The following is a 23,581-nucleotide window of genomic DNA, read 5'->3' on the forward strand; positions in this document are numbered from 1 at the left end:
TCAGTCAGAGAAGGTATTTCTAGACCCCTGGTTCTGCAGACCACCTCTGGGGCATGGACAGCATCTTCCATTAGAATTGTCCCCTCTACCACTGGGGGAACCATCTCCATTTGGATCTTGGAAGGGACCCTGGGATTTTCTGAAGCACATTTTTTCACTTACTTCATTGGTTCCTAGAAAATGTATTTTGAGAGGTTAAAAAACATGCACCCACAGCAGACAGGGTTTTACCTTCCTGCTCACACCTGGAGTGTCTTACTTTGGGGCCAAATTAGGAACGTCTGTCAAAGGGACAATTGGCGAAAGAAGACGAAGAACTCGGCAAAATCACGTAAACACATCCAAGCATGCCTCCTGATGGAAATGCCTGAACCCACCGCCTGTGAGGTAATTTTGGCTACATATGAGATGAGTCTTACAGAGTTTGAAATGGATTTTAGGATAGCCAACTACGAGGCAAGTAATATTCTCTGCCTCAGAAACAATCGTCCCAGAGAGGGATTTGGTAAGTTCCTTAATCAAATCCCTCTTGAGCAACTGAATGGCAAAGGTTGCTGAAGCATATATATACTTCTCAAATCTGTCCAGTAGACTCCCTGTTAGGGGGGTGGACAGAGGAACTCTGTTCTAGTTCCAACTTCGTGGCTGCTGCTATAACCATGACATCAACTGGTACTCCGTTGTTCCAGAACTCTGTCCTTTGGCGGTGCCAGGATCCTATCTGGTCCCACTGGGATTGGCTCAATGGTGTCAGGTTCCTTCAATGTCCATCGAAAGATCAAATCAATGATGAGCTCATTGGCAAAAACTCCAAAATCCAAGATACAAAAAACTGAGAAATTAAAAAAAAAAAAAAACTTCACTGAAGACTGAATACACTAAGTTTAATAAAGCGCTTTTCGTCCAAATACTTCTTTGAACTTCATTAGATACTAACATTTACAAAAAACAAGTTTAGTCATGTTTAACCATGATTAAAATCAGCTGGTCTCTCTATCTTAAAATTTAAAGGAACAGTTAACAAGCAAATGAATACATTTATCACAGCAGCAATATGGTGAAAATCATATACGAAAATTGTGTAAAAATGTAAAGAGTCTTCATTTATCTAACCTTACATTATAAACATTTTCAAGTAAAAAATTAAGTGAAACAATTTCTATAATGTTACTACAGTACTACATCTCAATAAGCTTTTCAGTTTTAAACAGCATGTGATAGAACACATGTCGTTCAATCCTGGAAAGTTATAAGCATTGAGACGAATTTGCCAGAGCAATTCCAACTTTTCTAATAAGGTGAATGGACCCCCTCTTGGATTACTGCCCACTTGATCAAGTATCCAGAATTTAAATGCATGTTCTGGATATTCTGTATGCTTTGCTAAAGCATTGTCCAGTTTGTGTTTATTACTACGATATATATGTTTGTATATGTGGTTCTATCGTATGCTGTTTAAAACTGAAAAGCTTAATGAGATGAAATACTGAAGTAACATTATAGAAATTATGTTTCACTTATTTTTTTTTACTTGAAAATGTTTATAATGTAAGGTTAGATAAATGGAGACTACATTTTTTACACAATTTTCGTATACAATTTTCACCATATTACTGCTGCGATAAATGTATTAATTTGCTTGTTAAATAAGGCAGTTTTAAAGAACAGGAAAATGCACATTATGTTCAGAATGCTATTTTAACTGTTCCTTGAAATTTTAAGATGGAGACCAGCTGATTTTAATCATGGTTAAACATGACTATTTAAACTTGAATTTTTGTAAATGTTAGTATCTGATGACGTTCAAAGTAGTATTTGGATGAAAAGCGTTTCATTAAACTTTGTGGATTCAGTCTTCAGTGAAGTTGCCAGTTGTTTTTGTTTTAATTTATGAACTCATTGGCAGGTGGAGTCACCCAGGAGGTAGACAAGCCAGCAGCCAGGTCCAAAATCTTCCAGGAATAGACATCTTGCGAAGGGATGTCAGGAGACCAACCACCCCCCTTTGCTTTAGAAGTTCTAGAATGTCTCCACAGAAGACGTCATCAGATGATCTTTGGAACCCTTCCCCTCATCAAAATCTGGATCCTCGGTGACAGTCTCTTGTGGATGGTCTAAGTGCCTCCTCTTGCAGTTTCATTTTGAACTTCCTTGGTTAGATGCTCCTGAGAAATATTGGAAGAAATTACTATACCCTCCTGGGTATCCTGGTGACTTATCTGAGATGGCTGTCCCCGTGGCACAGGAAGATGAGGCTCAAGAAGCAGAGACAAATGGTGCTGGGAAGTCAGAGCCAAGGATGAAGGAGACTTCCTGATTCTAGGAACACAGGAAGCTCTTGCCACTACCTCAAAAGCAGAATGCCTCAGAGAAAGCTCAGAAAGACATGCTCCCGGCCCACTGGCTCCCTTTGGCCGAAAGGCAGACTACCCAAGGAAGCAGTCAGAGTTGGGCTAACGCTGAATCTGAGGAGCAAAGTTGGCTCAAACAATTTTGAGCTGATGCCAAAAACCCGGACCTGGCACTGACACTACTGCTCAGTGTGTCATCTGGCTCAGAAGTGCTCAGAGCCGGTCCATTCAGACACCAATGGAGTCTAAAATACCAATGAGTATGACTCCAGAATCTTCGGCTCCAACTGCTCTGAAACCAAAGGTTGGATTGGAGAAGCTAGTATTGGTGGGGTAGTACTAACAAAAGTCTCTGGCCCTGATAGGGTCAGAGCCGAAGAACCCCCAATTTGCATCTGTGTTGAGAGGAATTTCCACTTAATTTTGTCCACATCAGCTTCGGTTAGAATTCTGGAGGAACAAGTAGAAGATACTGTTGATGGTGCTGATAAGCTCTGCATCGGTGCCTTAACCCAGTCGGTTCATCCTGCAGCGCCATTTCTGCTTAAAGTAGCCCACTAGGTGCTCAAATTTCATGCCCTGCTCCAAGCCAGTGAACGATAGAAGAGACGATAGCAATATAAAGAACAGAAATTATATTTTTTTTAGATGATTTTTACTCATGAACAGCTAGCTAACCCAAGAGTCTGCACTGACCACATCTGTACAGTAAGGCGACAAACAAGATATGCTTGAGAGCTTCAGTGTTCCATGAGATGGAAAAAGCAGCAGAGTTGGATCTGAACCCAACAGTTGAGGAATGAATGAAAATGACATCAGATCAGTAGTTTTCAAACATTTTGTTCAGAGGTTCAGATGTTTAATTTGGCACAGCCAACTAAAATCATACTGCTTGTCACCAACTCACCCAAAAATGTAGATGTAGGATTTTGTGTTCAGTGCTTAAAGAAAATGTATCCTCAAAAGCTAAATCACTGAGCTAAAGGAAGACTACATTTAAACACCATTCAAGCTGTTTAAACTTTTAGTACTTACTCTGAAGAATGGCTTTAAATATTTGATATTCATCTACAGGACAGTCATCTTCATCAATTACTGTATTATAGCCTTCAAGAGCAGTTTCCTCAGCATCATCTTCCCATTCATCGTCATCTCCGTCCTCCCCTGCATGTTTTGCCAAAATCTCCAAGTACTCCTGCCCATCTTCATCTATGTCATCTTCATCACTACCCAATTCCTCTGTAAAAGAGGGTTAACAAATGCCATTAGTCCACCATCAGAATCAGGTACTTTTCTTTACATCATAGAGCTTTCACAGACCAACTAAGAAAAGTCGCACAAAGCAGGCTGCTCAACTGAAAGCAGCCCACTCCAAGACATTTCATGCTATGTCACAGAGCAGTTTAAAGTTTTGCATCCTGCAAGTTCAGTACATAAGCACTACCTGCAGCTGAAGTCAGAGAGGCAACAAGTTTCCACCACATTGACAAGACTATAATCTATGCAACCTATGAAGACTTTCAAAGATTTTAATCTATTATCAAACGTTAAACTCTGAAGATGGTTGTTAAAATATTTACATAATTTCATCACTGATTTGCTTCCTTTTGCCTACAAGTTCAGGCCATACCTGAAAAGTGTCCTTGAACAACTGTTGCTTACCCCATTAACAGATGTATAAAATATTGATGCAGGTACAATATTTATGTTGCAGTCACATCTGCCTTTCTCAATATGCATTTTACTGTTCTTGCTTTCACATCAAAAGCTGCACTGTAAATAGTGCGCCATTTTAACAAATGTGATGCCGCTGAATATCTCAGTACTAACTGTAAAGCACAGCATTTACTATTACACACTGAAAATGTATTACCTGCCACCACTGATCCCGGGAACTATCGCCCTATTAGCCTGACGAGCCTGGTCTGCAAGGCCATGGAATGTATCATGAAACTCGAAGACAGTGATAACCTCCAAACTCTGGGCCCCCACCAACTTTGGGTTTGTGAAAGGCAGATCATGCCTCCTGACCTGATTGACTTCTTTGAGGCAGTCAAAGCTGTAGATGAGGGTAAGGTAGTTCACACAGCCTATCTTGATCTCACCAAGGCTTTCGACACCATCCCCCATTCTGGATTTATAGCTAAACTCACTAAACTAGGTATAAATCCCTAAGTCACAAGATGGGTTGCCAACTGGTTCACTGACAGAACCCACAAGTTGCAGACTCCAAATCTGACTTCAAACCAGTGACAAGTGCAGTACCACAGAGTTCAGTCCTAGGACCTCTCCTGCTTGGCATCTACTTCTCTGAAGTATAGGCTAACACAGAAGGCCTTTGGCTAAAGAAGTCCACAGAGGACTGCAAACAAGGAGCCATAGTCGAGTCCCCAAATGATGTGGATATCCTACAGAAGGGCCTCACGGAGACAGATGCCTGATGTCAAAGCCATGGCCTCAAGCTCAATGCCAAAAAGTGCATGGTCATCCCCACTGGTAAAAACTCTGTACCCATGAACCTACCACATAGGCAGCAGTCCACTTAACGCCGAATGTGTGATAAGAAACCTTGGGACCCAGGTGGACAGTATTCTCTCCTTTGATAACCACATTACCACAGTAGTCAGGAAATCCTTGTACATCACACACCTCATCACAAAAGGATTCTCATCCAGGAAAAAAGAGGTCACTGTTCCCCTCCACTCGACACTCAGACCCATTATAGAGTACAACTCCCCTTTTGGAATGTACCTCACAAGACATCTGCAGCAGCAGGAAAGGCCACAGAAGTACCTCACAAAGAGGATTACTGGCCTCAAACAGATGCCCTACACTGACCGTCTCAAAAGACTCCAGATTTACTCATAGGTTCATAGGTAGGTACTAGGCTATCTGCCCAAGGGCCTACATAAGCCTAGCCAGCAAGGTACCATAGCTTACACCAACCCAAGAAAGTTATTTTCCTGTGCCACTGTCCAGCAGACACACAGAAGTGATCCCCGGGGTGTATTTCCTATTTCCCATCCACTCATCAAGATTTTTCTTGGAGTGCTAAAGAAGAACTTTGCTTGACATAGATGGGTAGCTTGCTCCAGAGTCTAGGAAGTCGCTGGGACAGGAATCTATCCCTCCAGCGTGTCCTGTTTATTGTGGTGACGAGGTTTAGGTCCCTAGAGCGTGTAGCTTAGAGGAATAGGGATTGGGATTTCTTTAGGTGTAGCATGTCCAACAGCTCTGGGTTTGACATAGCTTTATATGTTACGCAGAAATCACCTCGGAGTAGGCGATATGCTACGGAATAAAGCTGGAGTTTTTTGAGGTGGTCAGTGTAGGGCATTTGTTTGAGGCCAGTAATCCTCTTTGTGAGGTACTTCTGTGGCCTTTCCAGCTGCTGCAGATGTCTTGTGAGGTACATTCTAAAAGGGGCACTGTACTCTATAATGGGTCTAATGAGTGACGAGTAGAGGGGAACAATGACCTCTCTTTTCCTGGATGAGAACCCTTTTATGATTAGGTGTGCCATGTACAAGGACTTCCTGACTACTGTGGCAATGTGACTATCAAAGGAGAGACTATTGTCCACCTGGATCCCAAGGTCTCATCACACATTCGGTGTTAAGTAGATTGCTGCCTATGTGGTAGTTCATGGGTACAGAGTTTTTACCAAAGGGGATGACACTGCACTTTTTGGCATTGAGCTTGAGGCTATGGCTCTGACACCAGGCATCTGTCTCAGTGAGGCCCTTCTGTAGCATATCGCCTACTCCGAGGTGATCTCTGCCTAACAAAGCTATGTCAAACCCAGAGCTGTTGGACATGCTATGCCTAAAGAAATCCCCATCCCTCCAAGCTACACACTCTAGGGACCTAAACCTTGTCACCACAACAAAAAGGACATGCTGGAGGGATAGATTCCTGTCCCGGATACTTCCCATACTCTGGAACAAGCTACCCATCTATGTCAAGCAAAGTTCCTCATTAGCACTCCAAGAAAAATTTTGAGTGGATGGGAAACGGGAAATACACCCCAGGGATCATTCTGTGGCTCTGATCGACAGGAGCACAGGAAAATAACTTTCTTGGGTGGTGTAAGCCAGGGAACGTTGTTGGCTAGGGTTGTCCTTGGGCCAATAGCCAAGTACCTACCTATGAACTGCACACCCCTGCCACACTACGATGCAGGGGAACCCTCTCCAACAAAAGATGGCCTGGTTTAGTGCTTGAGTTATACAGAGCTGGATTTAGCAGGTCTGCACCCAAGTCTATGCTACAGCAAAATGCACCAATTTCAGAAAAAAAAGTTCAAATAAGCAGGCACAATAAGCCTTCAACCAGCAATTCCCAACTTAGAAGGATGTAAGCTACCTCTCCTTCCACAAGAGTGTAGACCACAAACCTTCCTAATGTAAAACAACTGGTCTGAAGCCCAAGTGCTTAAACGAAAAGGCTTAGCATAACAGTTAGAATTTAAGCAGGCTAATGACAAGCAGTAATAAATGCAATTGAACACTTAAGCAGCAAAAGCAAAATAAAGGAAGACGAAACACATACAGTAAAAGCAGCTGAATAAACTGCATTTTTTAAGGTCAAGTAGGAAGGGAGGAAACAGAAGATAATCAAGGGTTGAGAAACTAAGGGGGTGGGACTTCCCAAATGATCTTTCTGTACTCAGTAGAATGAGAAATAGAATGGGACTGGGAGGAGTGTCCAAAATCAGATTTATAGTAGGGGTGGGCAACTCAAAAGCCATCAAATTTACTAACACAATTAGATGGTGGGAGGAAAAAAATAAAATGCAGCCAGAGATCAGCAATATTCAGGTAGAGTATAGAATGCAGGTCGCCAAACACTTCAGCTAAATGAGATTTCCAACTAAAAGAGCAATGCTGTTTCTCAGCTCCTCCCACTAACCGATGTTATTCACAGTTTGCAAAGGAACTCTTTACAAACTGTTTAACTAACCCTAGCCAAGACCTCTTAAAACTCCAATGGAAGAGAAAACTTAAAACAAACGTAATATAAGAATGAGAAAAAACAGACGTGATCAAACCTTAAATAAAAAGCTCCAAAATAAAATGCAGTCAGAGTACAGCAAGCAGGCCACCAAATAAACACAAACATACTATGTTCTTTTCAAATATCTGTGTTTCGTGCCTGATTGCACCTTTTTTCTTTCTAAAATTTGGTTGCCTTTTATCTTCTTTCTAGATGTCCTTGCATTACATGCAGATTAACACAACTTCATGGATTTAAGTGGTCTGTAAATAAGTTTTGCCTAGATTGTAAACGAAAGGAAGTTCTGATCCTACAAAATGAATGCTCAACAAGAAAGAACTAATGGAAAAAATTAGCTCTTGAACATCCACAGACAGTCAAACATCACTGGGAGAAGGAAAGCACAACAAAAATGCCCCTATTGCTGGTTAAGCCGCATAGAGAATAATCCAATCACAATGACCTTACTATTGCAAAGCTCATTTTTATTAAAGGACATGTGCTAACCCCACAGCAAAATCACTCTAGTTTACTTCTTTTATTTAGTTACACTTGTTTTTCTACCCTTAACCACTGTGTAATATAGACCAGATTTATTCCAGTGCACAGCACATCTCAAAAGTACCCAGCAACACAATTATGTTCTAAACACCCTGGCATTATTTCATCCATTAGATCATTTCTCTGCACAAACACGGGCCATCAACAGACCCCCCCAAATTTCATTAGTTTCCTATGCAAAGCCATGAAAAATCACGAATGATCAACAATGATACAAAAAAATCTCCAGACACTAGACCCAACTCAGTTTGGTTTTAAGGGCAGGTTATGCCTGCTCAACTTCTTTGAGAAGGCTACCAAAGCAACAGACGAAAACAAAATAGTTCACACTACTTACTTTGACCCGGTCAAGGCATTTACTACAATACCCCAACTCAAGCATTGACAAATGGGTTAGGTATAAACCTTTACGTCACCCGGTGGACACACAGGTGGCTCACAGACAGGACCCAGGAAATTAGAATTGGCGAGTCCAACTCTACAAAGAGGTCAGTCACCAGCAGAGTACCTCTGGGATCAGTCCTGGGACTACTCCTGCTTGGCATTAACTTCTGACAAAGGCTAAAGGTCAAGGGCCTCTGGTTGACCAAATTTGCAGCTGACTGCAAATTAGGAGCAGTCAAAATCCCCCAAACACTAATGTTCTCCATGAAGGGCCGAAACAAATAACTGGTTTCAGTCATGGAGTAAAATAAATGCCAGGAAATGTACAATAGTACTCTTTGGGAGGACAGCCACTCCTGGTAACCATCATACTGACAACACACAGTCAAGTCAGTAATCAGGGACATGGGGATATGCAGACAATAACTTGGTCTTTGACCAACATTTGTCTATGGGGCAGTGAGGATATTCTATGTTGTGCAACTGAATGTCCAGAAAGGTCCCTCAATACAATATGGGGCATAAACATGTCCTACCCAGCCCGCCTCACAGCCTTATCCCTGTATTGTCTCTCCTACAGGCTGTTGAAGGGAGATCAATGCCTGGCATACAAGGGTTCACAGACCCCACTCTTGCTGCAAATCAACCACACTAGAATTAGCAGTTCTAAAGAATCTTTGCTTATAGTATAAACAGGCCCTGCTGCAGAGAGAAGCATGTATCCCAGTGACTATCCCTTCCCTGGAACAGGCTATCCATCCACATAAAGAAGAGCTCCTCTTTATCCCAAGTGTAACTTGGGACAATTGGATGGGGAACAGAAAATTCATCCCTGGCATGGAGCTAGGTCTCTAAAGAAACAGGCAGCTTATAAATGGTTAACCTCCCAAAACCCTAATTACACCCAAGGGTACAATAACTTGTCAAATTTGAAACACATAGCTAGGCCTAAAAAAGCCCCAGTGGTCATTAGCCTAGTACACACTTATGAACATGTGATCAAACCCAAACATTTACAAATTTTGCTGCACAACATTCAAATTATTTTAAGTCAACTGGGTGCCAGCTAAAATTCTGTGGACTGTGATCCTCAGAACAGAGCAGAACTGCAAATTGCAAATGTGGACGAACACATACGAAGTCTGAGATTATTTCAACCCCCCCCCCTTCATACTAAAGAGTGGGGTATAAGCAGCCCACCATATCAGGTGTGCAAATGTCCCACCCATGGGTAAAAGGTATAACAAGATTCAGTATTGGCTTTTGTCTGAACAACCTGTCAAATGCTGCTAGTTTCAGACTGGAGATATGTCAGCCAATAAAGGTCACTGAAATAAGATTTAGGGATTCAAGTGCACTTAAACCGTTAAGAAGGCTACTGTTCCTTAGGGTTTGCTGTCGCAATGCAATCATGTTGATGAAGCTTACCCAAATTCTACAGTTTGCCAACCTAAACTGCAATTCTGAATTTTCTGAACAGTGGTAATTACTGTGTTATAAAAGAATGATGTCTAAAATCAGTTACCCTTACAACTCAAAAAGCTTAAAGTCCTTAGCTGGCCAGTCTAATTTTCAATGTGTTCATAGTAAAAGATATAAATTTTACACCATACCGGTTTCATCTTCTTCCTCTCCGTCTTCGTCATCATCACTGTCATTCTCATTCTCAGCACGGCAGGCATAGGCTCTCTTCAATCCACTGAACAAGAGGATAAATGCTGGCAATATCTGACTTACAACCTGATTCAGGACCTGTGGTCTCTGCTCTAACTCTATCAAAGCACATAAGCCGAGGACACACATCTTTCGGTCATGAAGCCTGAAATTAAACACATTAATGGTTACACAAACTTGTTTAATATCAACTAAAAACTGTACTGCTGGTACATGGAACAGGCATTAACCTACTTTGACTTACCCTAGGAAACAATCAATATCATTCAGCCACTGTGTAATAAAGTGATTGGTGACAGATTCTGTATTGTTAGGGAAGCGGAGATTTTCCAAGGTATTGAGTAGTAAAGGAGGACTGTAGTACAATCCAGCTATGCCAACCTGCAGGCACATTGTTCGAAGTTCACTTGTTTTGACTTCTCTGGTCAACCTTTCGAGAGCAGCTTCAACAAACAGAGGTATACACTGGAAAAAAAAAACAAAAAACAAACAATAAAATATGCTGCAAAGTACCATACATGCTCACAAAATTAAACAAGTACTATTCTGTAAAAAGAACGCATGCTATCTCAGCTGCTTCAAGACAACCTTCTACAGGGGGTGATAAAGCAATTCCTTTCTGATACAAATGCACTTAATATCACAAGACTAAGTTTGGGGGATGCACACAGCTCCTTTGTTGGTCTCTGGATAACCTATCTGTGCCAGGATTCCATACTATAACCACACTTAAGTACTCACTTGAAAAGAAAGGTGCAATTGCAAGACAGATAAAGAATTATAATATTCAATTTCAGTTAGCTCTACATCACAGACCCTGACTGCATTATGGGTTTGAACAGCAGCCTTGGTATTGGGGGTAGGATGGGGTGGGGGCCGCAGCAGAACTGGAGAAGAGAGAAGTTGGGCAATGCCTACCAAACCACAAAATAGCACAAAATATACGGAACCCACTGATATTGCCAACATCCTGGCAGATAGAGTCAGTGCAAACTTCACCCCCCCCTCTCACCCCCAAAAGGGCCCACAACAATACCGGAAAAGTTTAGTGTCCTGGAAATCACAGACGCACAGGTGAAAATAGTCCTTTCAAAAGCCAAAAGCACAGCGTCCATGGGGGCCAGATGCTGTCCCAGGCTGCATCTTGCACAAACTACAGAACGAACTAACCCCCAACCTAAACACTGTTCAACCTCAGCCTCTCCACAGGCTACGTGCCCATAGAATGGCGCACAGCAACAGTTATTCCGCTCCACAAAGGAGGGGCCACAACTGACCCTAGTAACTATCGCCCCATAAGCCTGACTAGCCTGGTCTGCAAGGCTATAGAGCGCATCATCATGGAACTCATTAACAAAGACATTGGGAACCTCCAAACACTTGACCCAACCCAGTTTGGCTTTAAGGGCAGATCATGCCTACTAAACCTGGTTGACTTCTTCGAGACAGTCACCAAGGCCATAGATGAGGGGAAGGTAGTTCACACAGCCTACCTTGACCTCACCAAGGCTTTTGACACCATTCCCCACTCGGGAATTATAGAAAACTCATCAGCCTGAACATAAACCCCTACATCACGAGATGGGTTGCCAACTGGCTTACAGACAGAACTCACATGGTAAGAACAGCGGGCTCCAGGTCCAACTCTAAATCAGTCAAGTGGTGTCCCACAAGGCTCGGTCCTGAGACCCCTACTGTTCGGCATATACTTCAGAAGTACAGGCAAACACAGGACGACTATGGCTGATCAAGTTCACCGATGACTGCAAACTGGGAGCCATAACTGACTCTCCAGCTGACACGGACATTCTCCAAAAGGGCCTTACTGAGACGGACACCTGGTGTCTAAGTCATGGTTTCAAGCTAAATGCCAAAAAATGCATAGCCATTCCATTTGGGGAAAAACAAAACACCCATGAATTACAACATAGGTGGCAGCTCCCTTAATACAGAAGAGGTAATAAGAGATCTGGGGACCAAGGTAGATAGTAATCTCTCCTTTGACAATCATATTGCCAAAGTAGTTAGGAAATCCTTCTATGTAGCCCATCTAATTACTAAAGGGTTCGCACCTAGAAATAGAGGTTATAGTGCGACCCTCTACTCGTCACTAATCAGAGCCATCATAGAGTACAACGCCCCATTTGAGATGTACCTCACGAGACACTTCCAACAGCCGGAAAGACCACAAAAGTACCCCACCAAGGGGATTACTGGCCTCAAACATATGTCCTATGCAGCCCGACTGGTAAACCTCCAGCTGTACTCAGTCGCATATCGCTTACTCAGAGGTGATCTCTGCCTGACTTACAAAGCCATGTCCAACTCAGAATTGATGGACATGCTCCACCTAAAGAAATCCAAGTCACTGCGAGCCACACGCGAGCCACTCGCTCTAGTGAGCTAAACCTCGCCACAATAATAAATAGAAGATGCTGGAGGGATAAGATTCCTGTCACAGAGACTCCCCATACTTTGCAACAAAATTCCTAACTACATTAGGCAGAGCCCCTCACTAACACTCTTCAAGAGAAACCTTGACGAGTGGATGGGTAACGGAAAATACACCCCCCCCTCTTCATTGGCTCTTCTTGACAGAGGCTCAGTTAATCAATGGGGCGGCGAAAGCTGAGCACACTGGCTAGGCTTATAAATGCCCTCGGGCAGACAGCCTAGTACCCATCTATGAACCTGTGAACTTCCAGCGTAGAAAGTATACCATTAGTGTATGCAACTGGACACCACAGTACTTAATGGAAGGTTCCTGCTTCTGGGGAAGGGGCAGAGCCATTTGCAGGACTGCAGCATTCAAGTTACATTTTCATGTTATGCCCATCCTATAAGCACTACAGAATGCAAGGAGGAATGAAATTTACTGCATGGTTTAAAACAAAGAAAGTACAGTTTTGTACCTACCATAAATGTAGATGTTCGAGTGTTCACACTGCTGCAGTCATTGCACTTGGGTTATCCTGCCGTCAGGCGGTCCTGTAGTCGGCCAGAGTTCCAAAGTCTTGGTCCAGCGTCGGTTGCTGTCGCTTCTTCCCTGACGTCAGTGCGCCAGGGGTATACAAGATGCATCCGACGCCATTTTCTTCAGTTTTACTTGCCCCATATGTCAGGTGCCCCCAAGTAGGTAGGCAATACATATTGCTAGTAAAAAATATACATAGAAAATAAAAACAATACCTTCAGTTACAAGCAGATACACCTCAAAGGTTGCATAGGATAGAAAGGTATAGATACGTCCAGCTAGTTCAGAGGTGATGGAGGGAGGGTAACCTGGACTGCAGCAGTGTGAACATTCGAACATCTACATTTATGGTAGGTACAAAACTGTACTATGTTCATCGTGTTACACTGCTGCAGTCATTACACTTGGGTAGAATCCCAAAGCTAAGGTTGGGTGGCTGGTCTATAAAGAGTTAGATTGGCTATGAGGCCCTGCAGAACTGCAGTGGCAAATCCTGCTCTGGATTTAGAGTAAAGAGGCAAGTAGTAATGCTTGGAAAAGGTGTGCATTGAACTCCAAGTTGCAGCCTCCAAAATTTCCTTGGTAAGTACTCCTCTGAGAAAGGCTGTTGAAGTGGCTGTTGCCCTGGTGGAATGTGGCCTGATGTTATTAGAGACTGATTTTCCATGCTGTATGTAGCAGTAACGAATACAGTGTCCTATCCATTTGGATATAGTCTGCTTTGAGATAGCCTTGCCCTGTGATCCTGCAGCATATGCTACAAACAGTTGCTCAGTTTTCCAGAAAGCTTTTGTTTTGTCCAAGTAGAAGCATAGCTGCCTGTGTATGTCCAAAGAGTGCAGAAGTTTCTCCCCTTTATTCTGGGGGTTTGGATAAAAAGTTGGCAAATGGGTGGTCTGGTTAAGAGCCACACTAGATACCACCTTTGGCATAAAGGTAGGGTTTGTCCTTAAAGAAACCCTGTCCTGATGAAAAATTATAAAAGGTTCCACTGCCATTAATGCCTGTAGCTCTGAGACTCTTCGTGCTGAAGTTACTGCCAGGAGCAGAGCTGTTTTCCATGATAAAAATTTTAGATCGGCTGTATCGGCTGGCTCAAAAGGTGGCAGCGTCAGTTTTTCCAAAACTGAATTGAGGTCCCAAGTTGGTGCTCTCCGGGACGGTCTTATGTTTTTAGCCCCTCTGAGGTACTGTTTTAGCAAGGGGTGAGAGAATAAAGTAGGATCCGTGTTGTAATGTGCTGAAATGGCAGAGGCGTGGATCTTAATTGAGGAGAAAGATAGGCCTTTGTCCAGCATCTCAAGTATTGTAAAATCTGAGGAATGTTTGGGACAAGATGGTCAAGGCTTTGAGCCTGGTTCCAGGTGCAAAATCTCTTCCATTTTTCTGAGTAAGCTTTCCTGGTGCTAGGCCTCCTGGCCTCCAAAATGACATTCATAACAGCTTTAGAGAGAGGTGTTGCCTGTTTGACTAATGAATCTGCCATGCAGCCAGGTTTAGGGTTTTGAGCTGACCGTGCAGGATCTGATTGTTTTGTTGAGTCAGAAGGTGTGGAATTTGAGGCAAAATCCATGGTGGGCCTTGAGCTAAGTTCTTTAAGATTGGGTACCAGTGCTGGCGTGGCCAGTCTGGAGCAATCAGGATCATCTGTGGTTTTTCTTGTCTGGCTTTTAGGAGTACCTTTGAGAGGAGAGGCAGTGGTGGGAAGGCATAAACTTTTAGGCTTTTCCAGCTGAAGGAAAAAGCATCCACTTTCCATGCTTGTGTGTGATAAGTCCTTGTGCAGAATTTTTGTAGTTGGCAATTCAGTGAGGAGGCAAAAAGATCTATGTCTGGGCGTTACCATGCTGAAGATTTGTGGATTCAATTTCCATTCGTGAGGGTCCATGATATTTCTGCTGAGATCGTCTGCCAGAGTATTTTTCTTTCCTAGCAGGAATTGTGCTTGCAGATGAACTTGATAAGTTAGAGCTGTGTTCCACAAGGTCATGGCTTGCCTGCATAGGGGATAAGAATGAGTGCCCACCACTTGCTTGTTTATGTACCACATTACTGTGGTGTTGTCTGTCTTTAATAATAATTGCCCTGGATGCAGAAGGTCCTTGAAAGCTGTTAGGGCATTTTGAACAGCCAACATCTCTTTTTGATTGATGTGAAGATGCATCTGGTCTGTGGTCCACTGGCCCTGAATGCATTTTCCTGCCATGTGTGCTCCCCAGGCGTAATCCGAAGCATCTGTTGTTAGTCTGCCTGGCTGTGGGTAGGGTAAAAGGCTGACCATTGTTTTAGGTGACATGCCTGTGTCCACCATCCAAACTCCTGTTATAGGCAGGGAATCATTGGTATTACTGCTTCTAAACTGTGAGAGTATTGAGTCCAAACACTTTTTAGGTACCATTGTAATTTCCTCATATGCAGTCTGGCATATGGTAGTAGTAGTATGCAGGATGCCATGAATCCCAGGGCCTGCAGAATTTTTCTTGCAGGGAGATGGGACTTTTTTGCCAGTAACTGAAAATACTGAGTTAGTTGAACTTGTTTGTCTGGAGTGAGATAAGCCATCTGGGCCGTTGTATTTAAGCTGGCACCCAGGAATATAATCTGTTGTGAGGGCACTAGTTTTGACTTCTTTTCATTTACTGTGTACCCTAGAGAAATTAGCAACCTTTTTACAAACGCCAGATGCTGTAGAAGGATGTCCCTTTGTCTCTGCTTGAATGAGGCAGTCATCCAGTTATGGATATATTTGAATTCTTTTTTGTCTGCAAAATGCAATTACTGGTGCCAGGCACTTTATAAAGACCCTGGGCGCAGTAGATAAGCCAAAGGGCAGTGCAGAGAATTGGTAGTGCATTGTACCAGCTTTGAATCTGAGGTATCTTCTGCAATTTTGTCTGATAGGGACATGCAGGTATGCCTCTGAGGTCCAGAGTAACAAGCCAAGCCTTCTTGCCCAGCATGGGTAGAAGCTGCTGTAATGTCAACATTTTGAATTTCGGAATATCCAAATAAGTATTTAGAATTGAAAGGTCTAGTATGGGCCTCCAGGCCTTGTCCTTTCTGGGGACCAGTAAGAGTCTTGAGTAAAATCCTTGTCCTTGTTCCTGTTGCGGTACTTTTTGAATAGCTCTCATGTCCATGAGGGCTGAAATTTGTTTTTGTGCCTCTGCCCATTGATTTTGTGGCAGGTCTGGCATTCCTTTTAGCCTTGGTAAAGTATGAAAGTGGGACCTGTAACCTTGAGACACAATATTCAGAACCCATTTGTCTTGGGTGATTGTTTGCCAGTTTTGAGAAAAAAGTGCTAGTTTTCCCCCAAGGGGGCTGCCAAAAGGAAGTGCTTGGCGTCTAAGGGGAAGTCATTGGGACTGTTTCCTGTAAGGTTGAGACTTGTCCTCACCTCCTTTTGGGGTTGAGGTGCCCCACTGTTGTTGTCTGTTAGAGTCTTGGGGTTGAGATCTGCCTCTTGGGCGTCTGTATCTGCCTCTCTGTGGCCTGTCGGACACTGGAAAGGACCAATTCTTTGTTGGCCAATTTCTGCTAAATCGAGGTGGCTGTACCTGCAAGAAATCCTTGACTGTTTGTATAGATTTAGCTTTATTCTCCATTTTCTTTAACACCTCTTCTGCCTTAACACCAAACAAGGTATCATGCTGTAAAGGAGCATCCAATAATTTTGCCTTAACATGATCAGGTAAACTCTGTTCTTTTAACCAAGCATGTCTTCGAATCACAGAACCTGTAACTGCGGCTCTACAAGAGGCCTCTAAAGAATCAAAACCACATTGCAAAGTACTTTTTCCCACCTGTTCAACTGCATGCAATAAATCCTGCATTTCTTTACAGTCAGGAGCTTCTGAGCTTGAAAGCATTTTCTGTTTTAACTGAGCCATTAAATATTGTTGGTACTTAAGCATGTGAAAAGTACAGTTTTGTACCTACCATAAATGTAGATGTTCGAAGATCCACATTGCTGCAGTCCTTACACTTGGGTAGTCCGCTGTCCTCGGTCGGCCCGAATATCAAAGTATAAGGTTGACGTCGGTCAAGGCGCATTTGACTGACATCAGGACGTCAGGGTACAAATGCGCATGACCGACGCCATATCCTCAGTCTTTTCTTGCCCCAGATGTCAGAAGACCCTAAAAATAAAGGTCAAAACCAAAAGACAGCAAACAACCAACCATCCTAGTACTAAAAAAAAAATGTACAATATATACAATATACACCATATTGACAACCCAACCCACACAACCGCCTCTAACTACAGAGGGGAAGGAGGAGGGATTGGACTGCAGCAATGTGGATCTTCGAACATCTACATTTATGGTAGGTACAAAACTGTACTATGTTCTTCATCTCACATTGCTGCAGTCCTTACACTTGGGTAGAATCCCAAAGCAGAGGTAAGGGAGGATGGCCAAACTATAAGGAAGCAGGAGCTGCCAAAATGCCCTGCAAAACAGCAGTGGCAAAACCAGCCCTAGATTTAGAGTAAAGTGGTAGGTGATAATGCCTAGAGAAAGTATGCACTGAACTCCAAGTAGCTGCCTCCAAAATATCCTTAGTTGCCACCCCTCAAAAGCTGTCGGTGGCAGTAGCCCTAGTGGAATGAGGCCTAATCCCAGCCGGAATCTCCTTGCCATGATGGGAATAACAGAAAGCAATGCAAAACCCAATCCACTTAGAAATAGTTTGTTTTGACACAGGCTTGCCCTGAGAACTCAAAGCAAACGAAACAAATAACTGCTGAGACTGCCTGAACCCTTTAGTTCTGTCCAAATATCGCAACTGCCTGTGTACATCTAAAGTGTGCAAAATCTTTTCCCCTTTATTTTGGGGATTTGCATAAAAAGTAGGCAAATGAATAGTTTGGTTTAAAGCCACACTAGAAACCACTTTAGGCATAAAGGAAGGATTAGTAAAGATACCCTATCCTTATGGAAAATTAAGAAAGGCTCAACTGCCATAAGGGCCTGCAACTCAGAAACCCTTCTTGCAGAGGTAATAGCCAACAAAAAAGCAGTCTTCCATGATAAAAACTTTAATTCAGTAGTAGCTGCAGGCTCAAAAGGTTGTAGAGTGAGTTTCTCCAACACAAAATTGAGATCCCAAGCAGGAGTAGGAGCTCTTCGTGGGGGTCTTGTATTCTTTGCCCCTCTAAGAAATTGCTTGAACAAAGGATGAGAAAACAATGGTGGGTCACAATCATAGTGAGCGAAATTGCTGCAGCATGAACCTTAATAGAAGAGAAGGACAGACCTTTGTCCAGTAACTCAGTAAGATATTGAAGAGCCACACTTAAATTAGGCTCAGAAACATCAAAATCCTTTGCTGCACTCCAAAATAAAAATCTCTTCCATTTATCTGCGTACACTTTCCTTGTACTAGGCCTTCTAGCTTCCAAAATAACATTCAAAACTTGCTGTGGAAGTGGAGGCCCACTATGGTTCAAAACAGAATATGCCAGGCTGTCAGGTGCAGAGAGTGAAGCTTGACATATGACTGTCCTCCTGAGACAACAGGTGTGGAATCGAAGGCAAAGGCCATGGAGGCTTCGTGCTCGCAGGCTTCTTAGTAATGGGTACCAATGCTGTCGAGGCCAATCTGGAGCTATCAAAATCATCCTTGGCTTGTCTTGTCTGGCCTTTAGTAGTACCTTTGGGAGGAGAGGCAGAGGCGGAAAGGCATACACATGAAGATTGCTCCAATTGAAAGAAAGAGCATCCACTTTCCAAGCTGTGGGATGAAACCTTTTTGTGCAAAACTTTGGCAGCTGGTGGTTTAGTGGAGAAGCGAACAGATCTATGTCTGGAGTTCCCCATGACACTGTCAATTTCTGAAATACATGAGGATCCAATTTCCACTGTGGGGATCCATAATTTGTCTGCTCAACACATCTGCTAAGGAGTTCTGTGCTCCTGGCAGAAACCTTGCCTGAAGATTTAGCTGTAAACTGAGAGCAGTCTCCCACAAAATCATTGCTTGCCTGCATAGAGGATAAGAATGTGTTCCGGCTTGCTTGTTGATGTACCACATGACAGTTGTGTTGTCTGTTAGAATCAACACCTGCCCTGGAAGAAGTAAATCCTTGAAAGCTATTAATGCAAACTGGACTGCTAACATCTCTTTCAAGTTGATATGTAGATGTTGTAGTCTGGCAGGCCACTTGTCTTGTATCCACTTTCCATTCAGATGAGCTCCCCAAGCTTTGTCTGAGGCATCTGTCGTTAGAATCTGACTGCCTCTGGCGGGTCACAGAGAGTCCCTTGTTTAGGTGACATTCCTGAGCCCACCACAACAATTCCTTTTGAATGCAAGGTATTATTTGAATGACAGTGTCCAAATCCTGGCAGTGCTGTGTTCATACATTTTGAGATACCATTGTAGCTTCCTCATATGCAGTTTGGCATTGGGAAGCACCAGAATACAAGATGCCATGAACCCCAAGGCTTGAAGGACTGTCCTTGCAGTCAGCCTGGACTGATGAGACAACTGATGAAAGTAAAGGGAAAGATTCTTTTGTTTGTCCGGGGTCAAAAGGCCATCTGGGATGCTGTATTCAGTCTCACACCCAGAAAGCACATGTCCTGAGAGGGTACTAGACTGGACTTTATTTCGTTCACAGAATACCCCAGGCATCTTAGCACTGCTATCACATAATCCAAATGATGAAGAAGCTCGTCCCTTCCTTGAGCCAGAATCAGGCAATCGTCCAAATAAGGATAGATCTGTATTCCTTTTAACCTGAGGAAAGCTATCACTGGAGCCAGAACTTTCGTGAACACTCTGGGCAGTAGATAAGCCAAAGGGCAATGCAGAGAACTGATAATGAGAAGTCCCAGCTCGAAGCAGATACTTCCTGCAACTCAGTCTGATAGGAACATGAAGATAAGCCTCCTTGAGATCCAAAGTTACCATCCAATGATCTTTGCCCAGCAGAGGTAAAAGCTGCTGTAACGTCAACATTTTGAACTTGGGAATGTCCAGATAAGTGTTGAGGATAGATAAGTCCAAAATTGGTCTCCACGTGTTCCCTTTCTTTGGTACTAGGAACAGGCGAGAATAAAATCCTAGGCCCACTTCTGGCATAGGGACCGGCTGTATGGCCCCTATTTGGAGTAACAGAGAAATTTGCTTGTGAGCCTCTATTCTTTGTTGAGGAGGAACGTCTGGCATGCCTTTGAAAGGAGGCAAGGTATGGAAATAAAACCTGTAACCGTGGTGTATGATATCCAATACCCATCTGTCTTGGGTAATTAAACTCCAATTTTCTTTGAAAAGTGCCAACCTTCCTCCCAAAGGTGCTGCCAGACAGAAGGCTCTGGCAGCTGAAAAGGTAGGTCATTGGGTCTGTTTACGAAAGGACTGACCCCTGCCCTCACCAAGACTGTGCAGGAGAACTCCCTGTTCTAGGCCTGAAAGAGCCCTGAGCTCTGCCCCTACCACGTCTAGATCTACCCCTAGACTGGGAATCATAAGAAGGATACATCCACCCCTTAGTAGGCCAATTTCTACTAAACTTTGGAGGCTGAACCTGCAAAAAATCTTTAACAGTCTGCATAGACTTAGCCTTGTCTTCCATTTTCTTTAAAACTGCCTCAACAGGAGAACCTAACAACACATCAGATTGTAAAGGAGCATCTAAAATCCTTGTTTTAACATGGTCAGATAAATTCTGATCCCTCAGCCAGGCGTGCCTCGAAGAACTGACCCAGTGGCAGCCACCCTAGACGAGGCCTGTACAGCATCAAAACCACATTGCAAAGAATGCTTACCCACCTGTTCAGAAACATGTACTAAATCTTGTAACTCTTTACAAGCAATACCTTCCGCCAGAGCATCAACCTTAGACTTCAATTGTGAAAGGAGATAGTTTTGGTATTTCAACATGTGAAACTGGTAATTCAAAGCCCTCATAGCTAGAGTGGAAGAAGTATAAACTTTCTTTCCCCATCTATCCAAGGCCCTGGCCTCTTTATCTGTAGGAACCGGATTCTTGACAACAGAAGCCTTAACACCTTTAGGCCCTTGACTAACAGTTTCTGGGTCTGCCCTAGGACTCTTAAAAAGATACTTATGAGCTTCAGGCACCCTGTAATACCTATCCGGCTTAACAGGAGCAGGAGGCAAAGAATCAGGATTAAGAGAAGCCTCTGTAAAAACATCTTCCACCACATCCAAAACAGGAGGTATAGCCAAAGGCCTATGCTGGGGTAAAAACAAAAATTCCCTAAGCCTTTTCCTGGAATCAGAGAAGTCCTGACCTTCCCACTTAAAATGCTCCCTCATGGAATGAAGAGTTTCTGAAAAGAAAAATCCTCAGGAGGAGAAGCAGAAGGAGTAGAATCATCCACATCAGAATCAGAATAAGGAGAATACTCCTGCAAGTCTTCAGCCGAAGACTCTCACACATCGAAGCCTGCTCAAAACTCCTAGCTCAGGCTCCACCCTAGGTCTCTTATCAGGAGGGGGCAAAGAACCCCTAATCAAAGTAATCAAATCTTCTGCCATTTTAAGCATATGCTTCTTGGGCACAGTTCCTGAAGAACTAGGGGTGACACCAACTGAAGCTAAACCTGGCCTGCCTCTGGGAGAAGCCTTGGAAACAGAAGGAGAGGGCCTAACCACCCTAGGAAGGGAGGGGAGTACAGTAACCTGAGAAGCCCCTTCAGATTGACCTGCCTCCTGAGAGGCCACATCCTGCAATAACAAAGTCTCTCCCTGGGATCCCAAAGAAACCTCCGGTGGAACCACCGGCTCCACCGACACCTCTAAAGAACCGGCGTCCGCACGACGGTTCTTCTAGCCTAGGCTTAACTGCTTTGTCCTTGCGCTTCTTGAGAAGCGGGCCGGAGCATCAGGCGGCATTTTATAATTGCACCGCTTCCAAGACTAACCTGGCACAATCTAACCTTCTTTATAGTGCGCTTATTGAATCTAGCACAAGAGCGACACCCAACAACGTCGTGCTCAGGCCCTAAACAAGGAATACACAAAGTATGATAATCTCTATGCGGTATCTGTTTCCCACAAAAATACAATTATTCACTTTTTCTGACATCCGGTAAACCACTGAGGCAAGGAAAAACTAAAATATTCCCCAATGGGGTACTTAGCCAACTTTGTCTCGGTCTGAAACTCAAATCGAAAATTTCAGAACGCCAACCGGCACTCGCAATGCTGCTTCTGCATCGGACCATGCGGCAAAAAAGACTGAGGATATGGCGTCGGTCATGCGCATTTGTACCCTGACGTCCTGATGTCAGTCAAATGCGCCTTGACCGACGTCAGCCTTATACTTTGATATTCGGGCCGACAGAGGACAGCGGACTACCCAAGTGTAAGGACTGCAGCAATGTGAGATGAAGAACATCTGGCAATTTAAAGCCCTTATTGCTAAAGTTGCAGAAGTGTAAACTTTCTTCCTCCATCTATCCAAAGCTCTCTAATCTCGGTCAGAGGGTACTGGATTTTTTGCAATGGAAGCCTTAACCCCTTGTGGACCCTGGGAAATAGTTTCTGGATCAGCAGAAGGGTTTTTATAAAGAAACTTGAGAGTCAGGGACTCTAATACCTATCTGGCTTAGCTGGTGCAAGGGGCAAAGAATCAGGAGATGAGCTGGATTCAGAGAACACATCATCCACAATATCTAGCACAGGCTGAATAGCCATGGGCCTGTGCTGAGGCAATAAAAGGAAATCCCTGAGCCTCTTCTTGGATTCTGAATAATCCTGACTTTCCCAATGGAAATGCTCCCTTCATGGTATGTAAAGTTTCCCCAAAAGAATAATCCTCAGAAGGAGAGGCTGAAGGGATAGATTCTTCAGCATCAGAGTCCTCATAGGGGGGTAGAGAGTATCCCTGGTCTGAAGAGGAATCAGAGGAAATGGAAACCTGATCAGAGGAATCAGTCAGTATCCTGCCTAGGCCTTTTCTCAGTAGGGGGATGGGAACCCCTGATTAGAGTAATGAGGTCTTCGGCCATTTTAAGCATCTGTTTCTTAGGCATGGAGGACTGTCCAGGAAAATGCTGTACTTGCTTCTTTGTCTTTAATGGTAAGTTGGGAAGGTCTGAAAACACCCTCAGAAGCCAATGTATGCTCAGCAGCTCCGGACCCATCTGAGGGATTAGTTTCCGTATGCCCAATACCTTGAGTTTCCAGAGGCCTAGTTGTCGCCATGTGGGAGTCGGAGGCGGCCTTTGGCTCTGAGGTAGCGGGTGTCAAGGGCTGCAAAAGCGCCTCACTGAGAACCGGCGACTGGCCTAGAAGAGGTTTCATCGGTTTTGGACCGCAGATGCCTGTCTTTATCCTTGTCTTTGCGTTTTTTCGGAATTGCGGTCGTCGGTTGATCCAACGGCATAGTATAATTGAACCTTCGGCCAAAGTAGTGTAAAGCAAAATCAAAACGTCTTTTTATAGTGCGTTTGTTAAATCTAGCACAAAACCGACAACTAGTGACGTCGTGATCAGGGCCTAGGCATGGAATACAGTAAGAGTGGAAGTCCTTATGAGGCATTTGCTTCCCACAAGAAATACAATTATTAACTTTTTCTGACATCGGTCTGAGGCAAGAAAAAAGTTTTCCCAACGGGATACTTAGCTTTATTGAAGACTTTGGATCTGAAATTCGACTTCG

At 43.6% G+C, this 23,581-nt stretch overlaps 1 protein-coding gene across 1 annotated transcript in view; it reads right to left on the reverse strand.

The window, feature by feature from the left end:
* The window catches only part of IPO7 (importin 7), a 2,167,557-nt gene that overhangs the window by 112,762 nt on the left and 2,031,214 nt on the right, over positions 1-23,581 (reverse strand). Inside the window, exons 18-20 of the mRNA XM_044059282.1 lie at positions 10,210-10,430; positions 9,905-10,110; positions 3,387-3,590 (exon numbers count right to left, since the gene is read on the reverse strand). Coding sequence (XP_043915217.1) covers positions 3,387-3,590; positions 9,905-10,110; positions 10,210-10,430 — 631 coding nt within the window. The remainder of the gene's footprint in view (positions 1-3,386; positions 3,591-9,904; positions 10,111-10,209; positions 10,431-23,581) is intronic.

Source organism: Protopterus annectens, chromosome 17.part0 (genome assembly GCF_019279795.1).
Source record: "Protopterus annectens isolate FY-2018-M chromosome 17.part0, PAN1.0, whole genome shotgun sequence".
Lineage (NCBI taxonomy): Eukaryota > Metazoa > Chordata > Ceratodontiformes > Protopteridae > Protopterus > Protopterus annectens.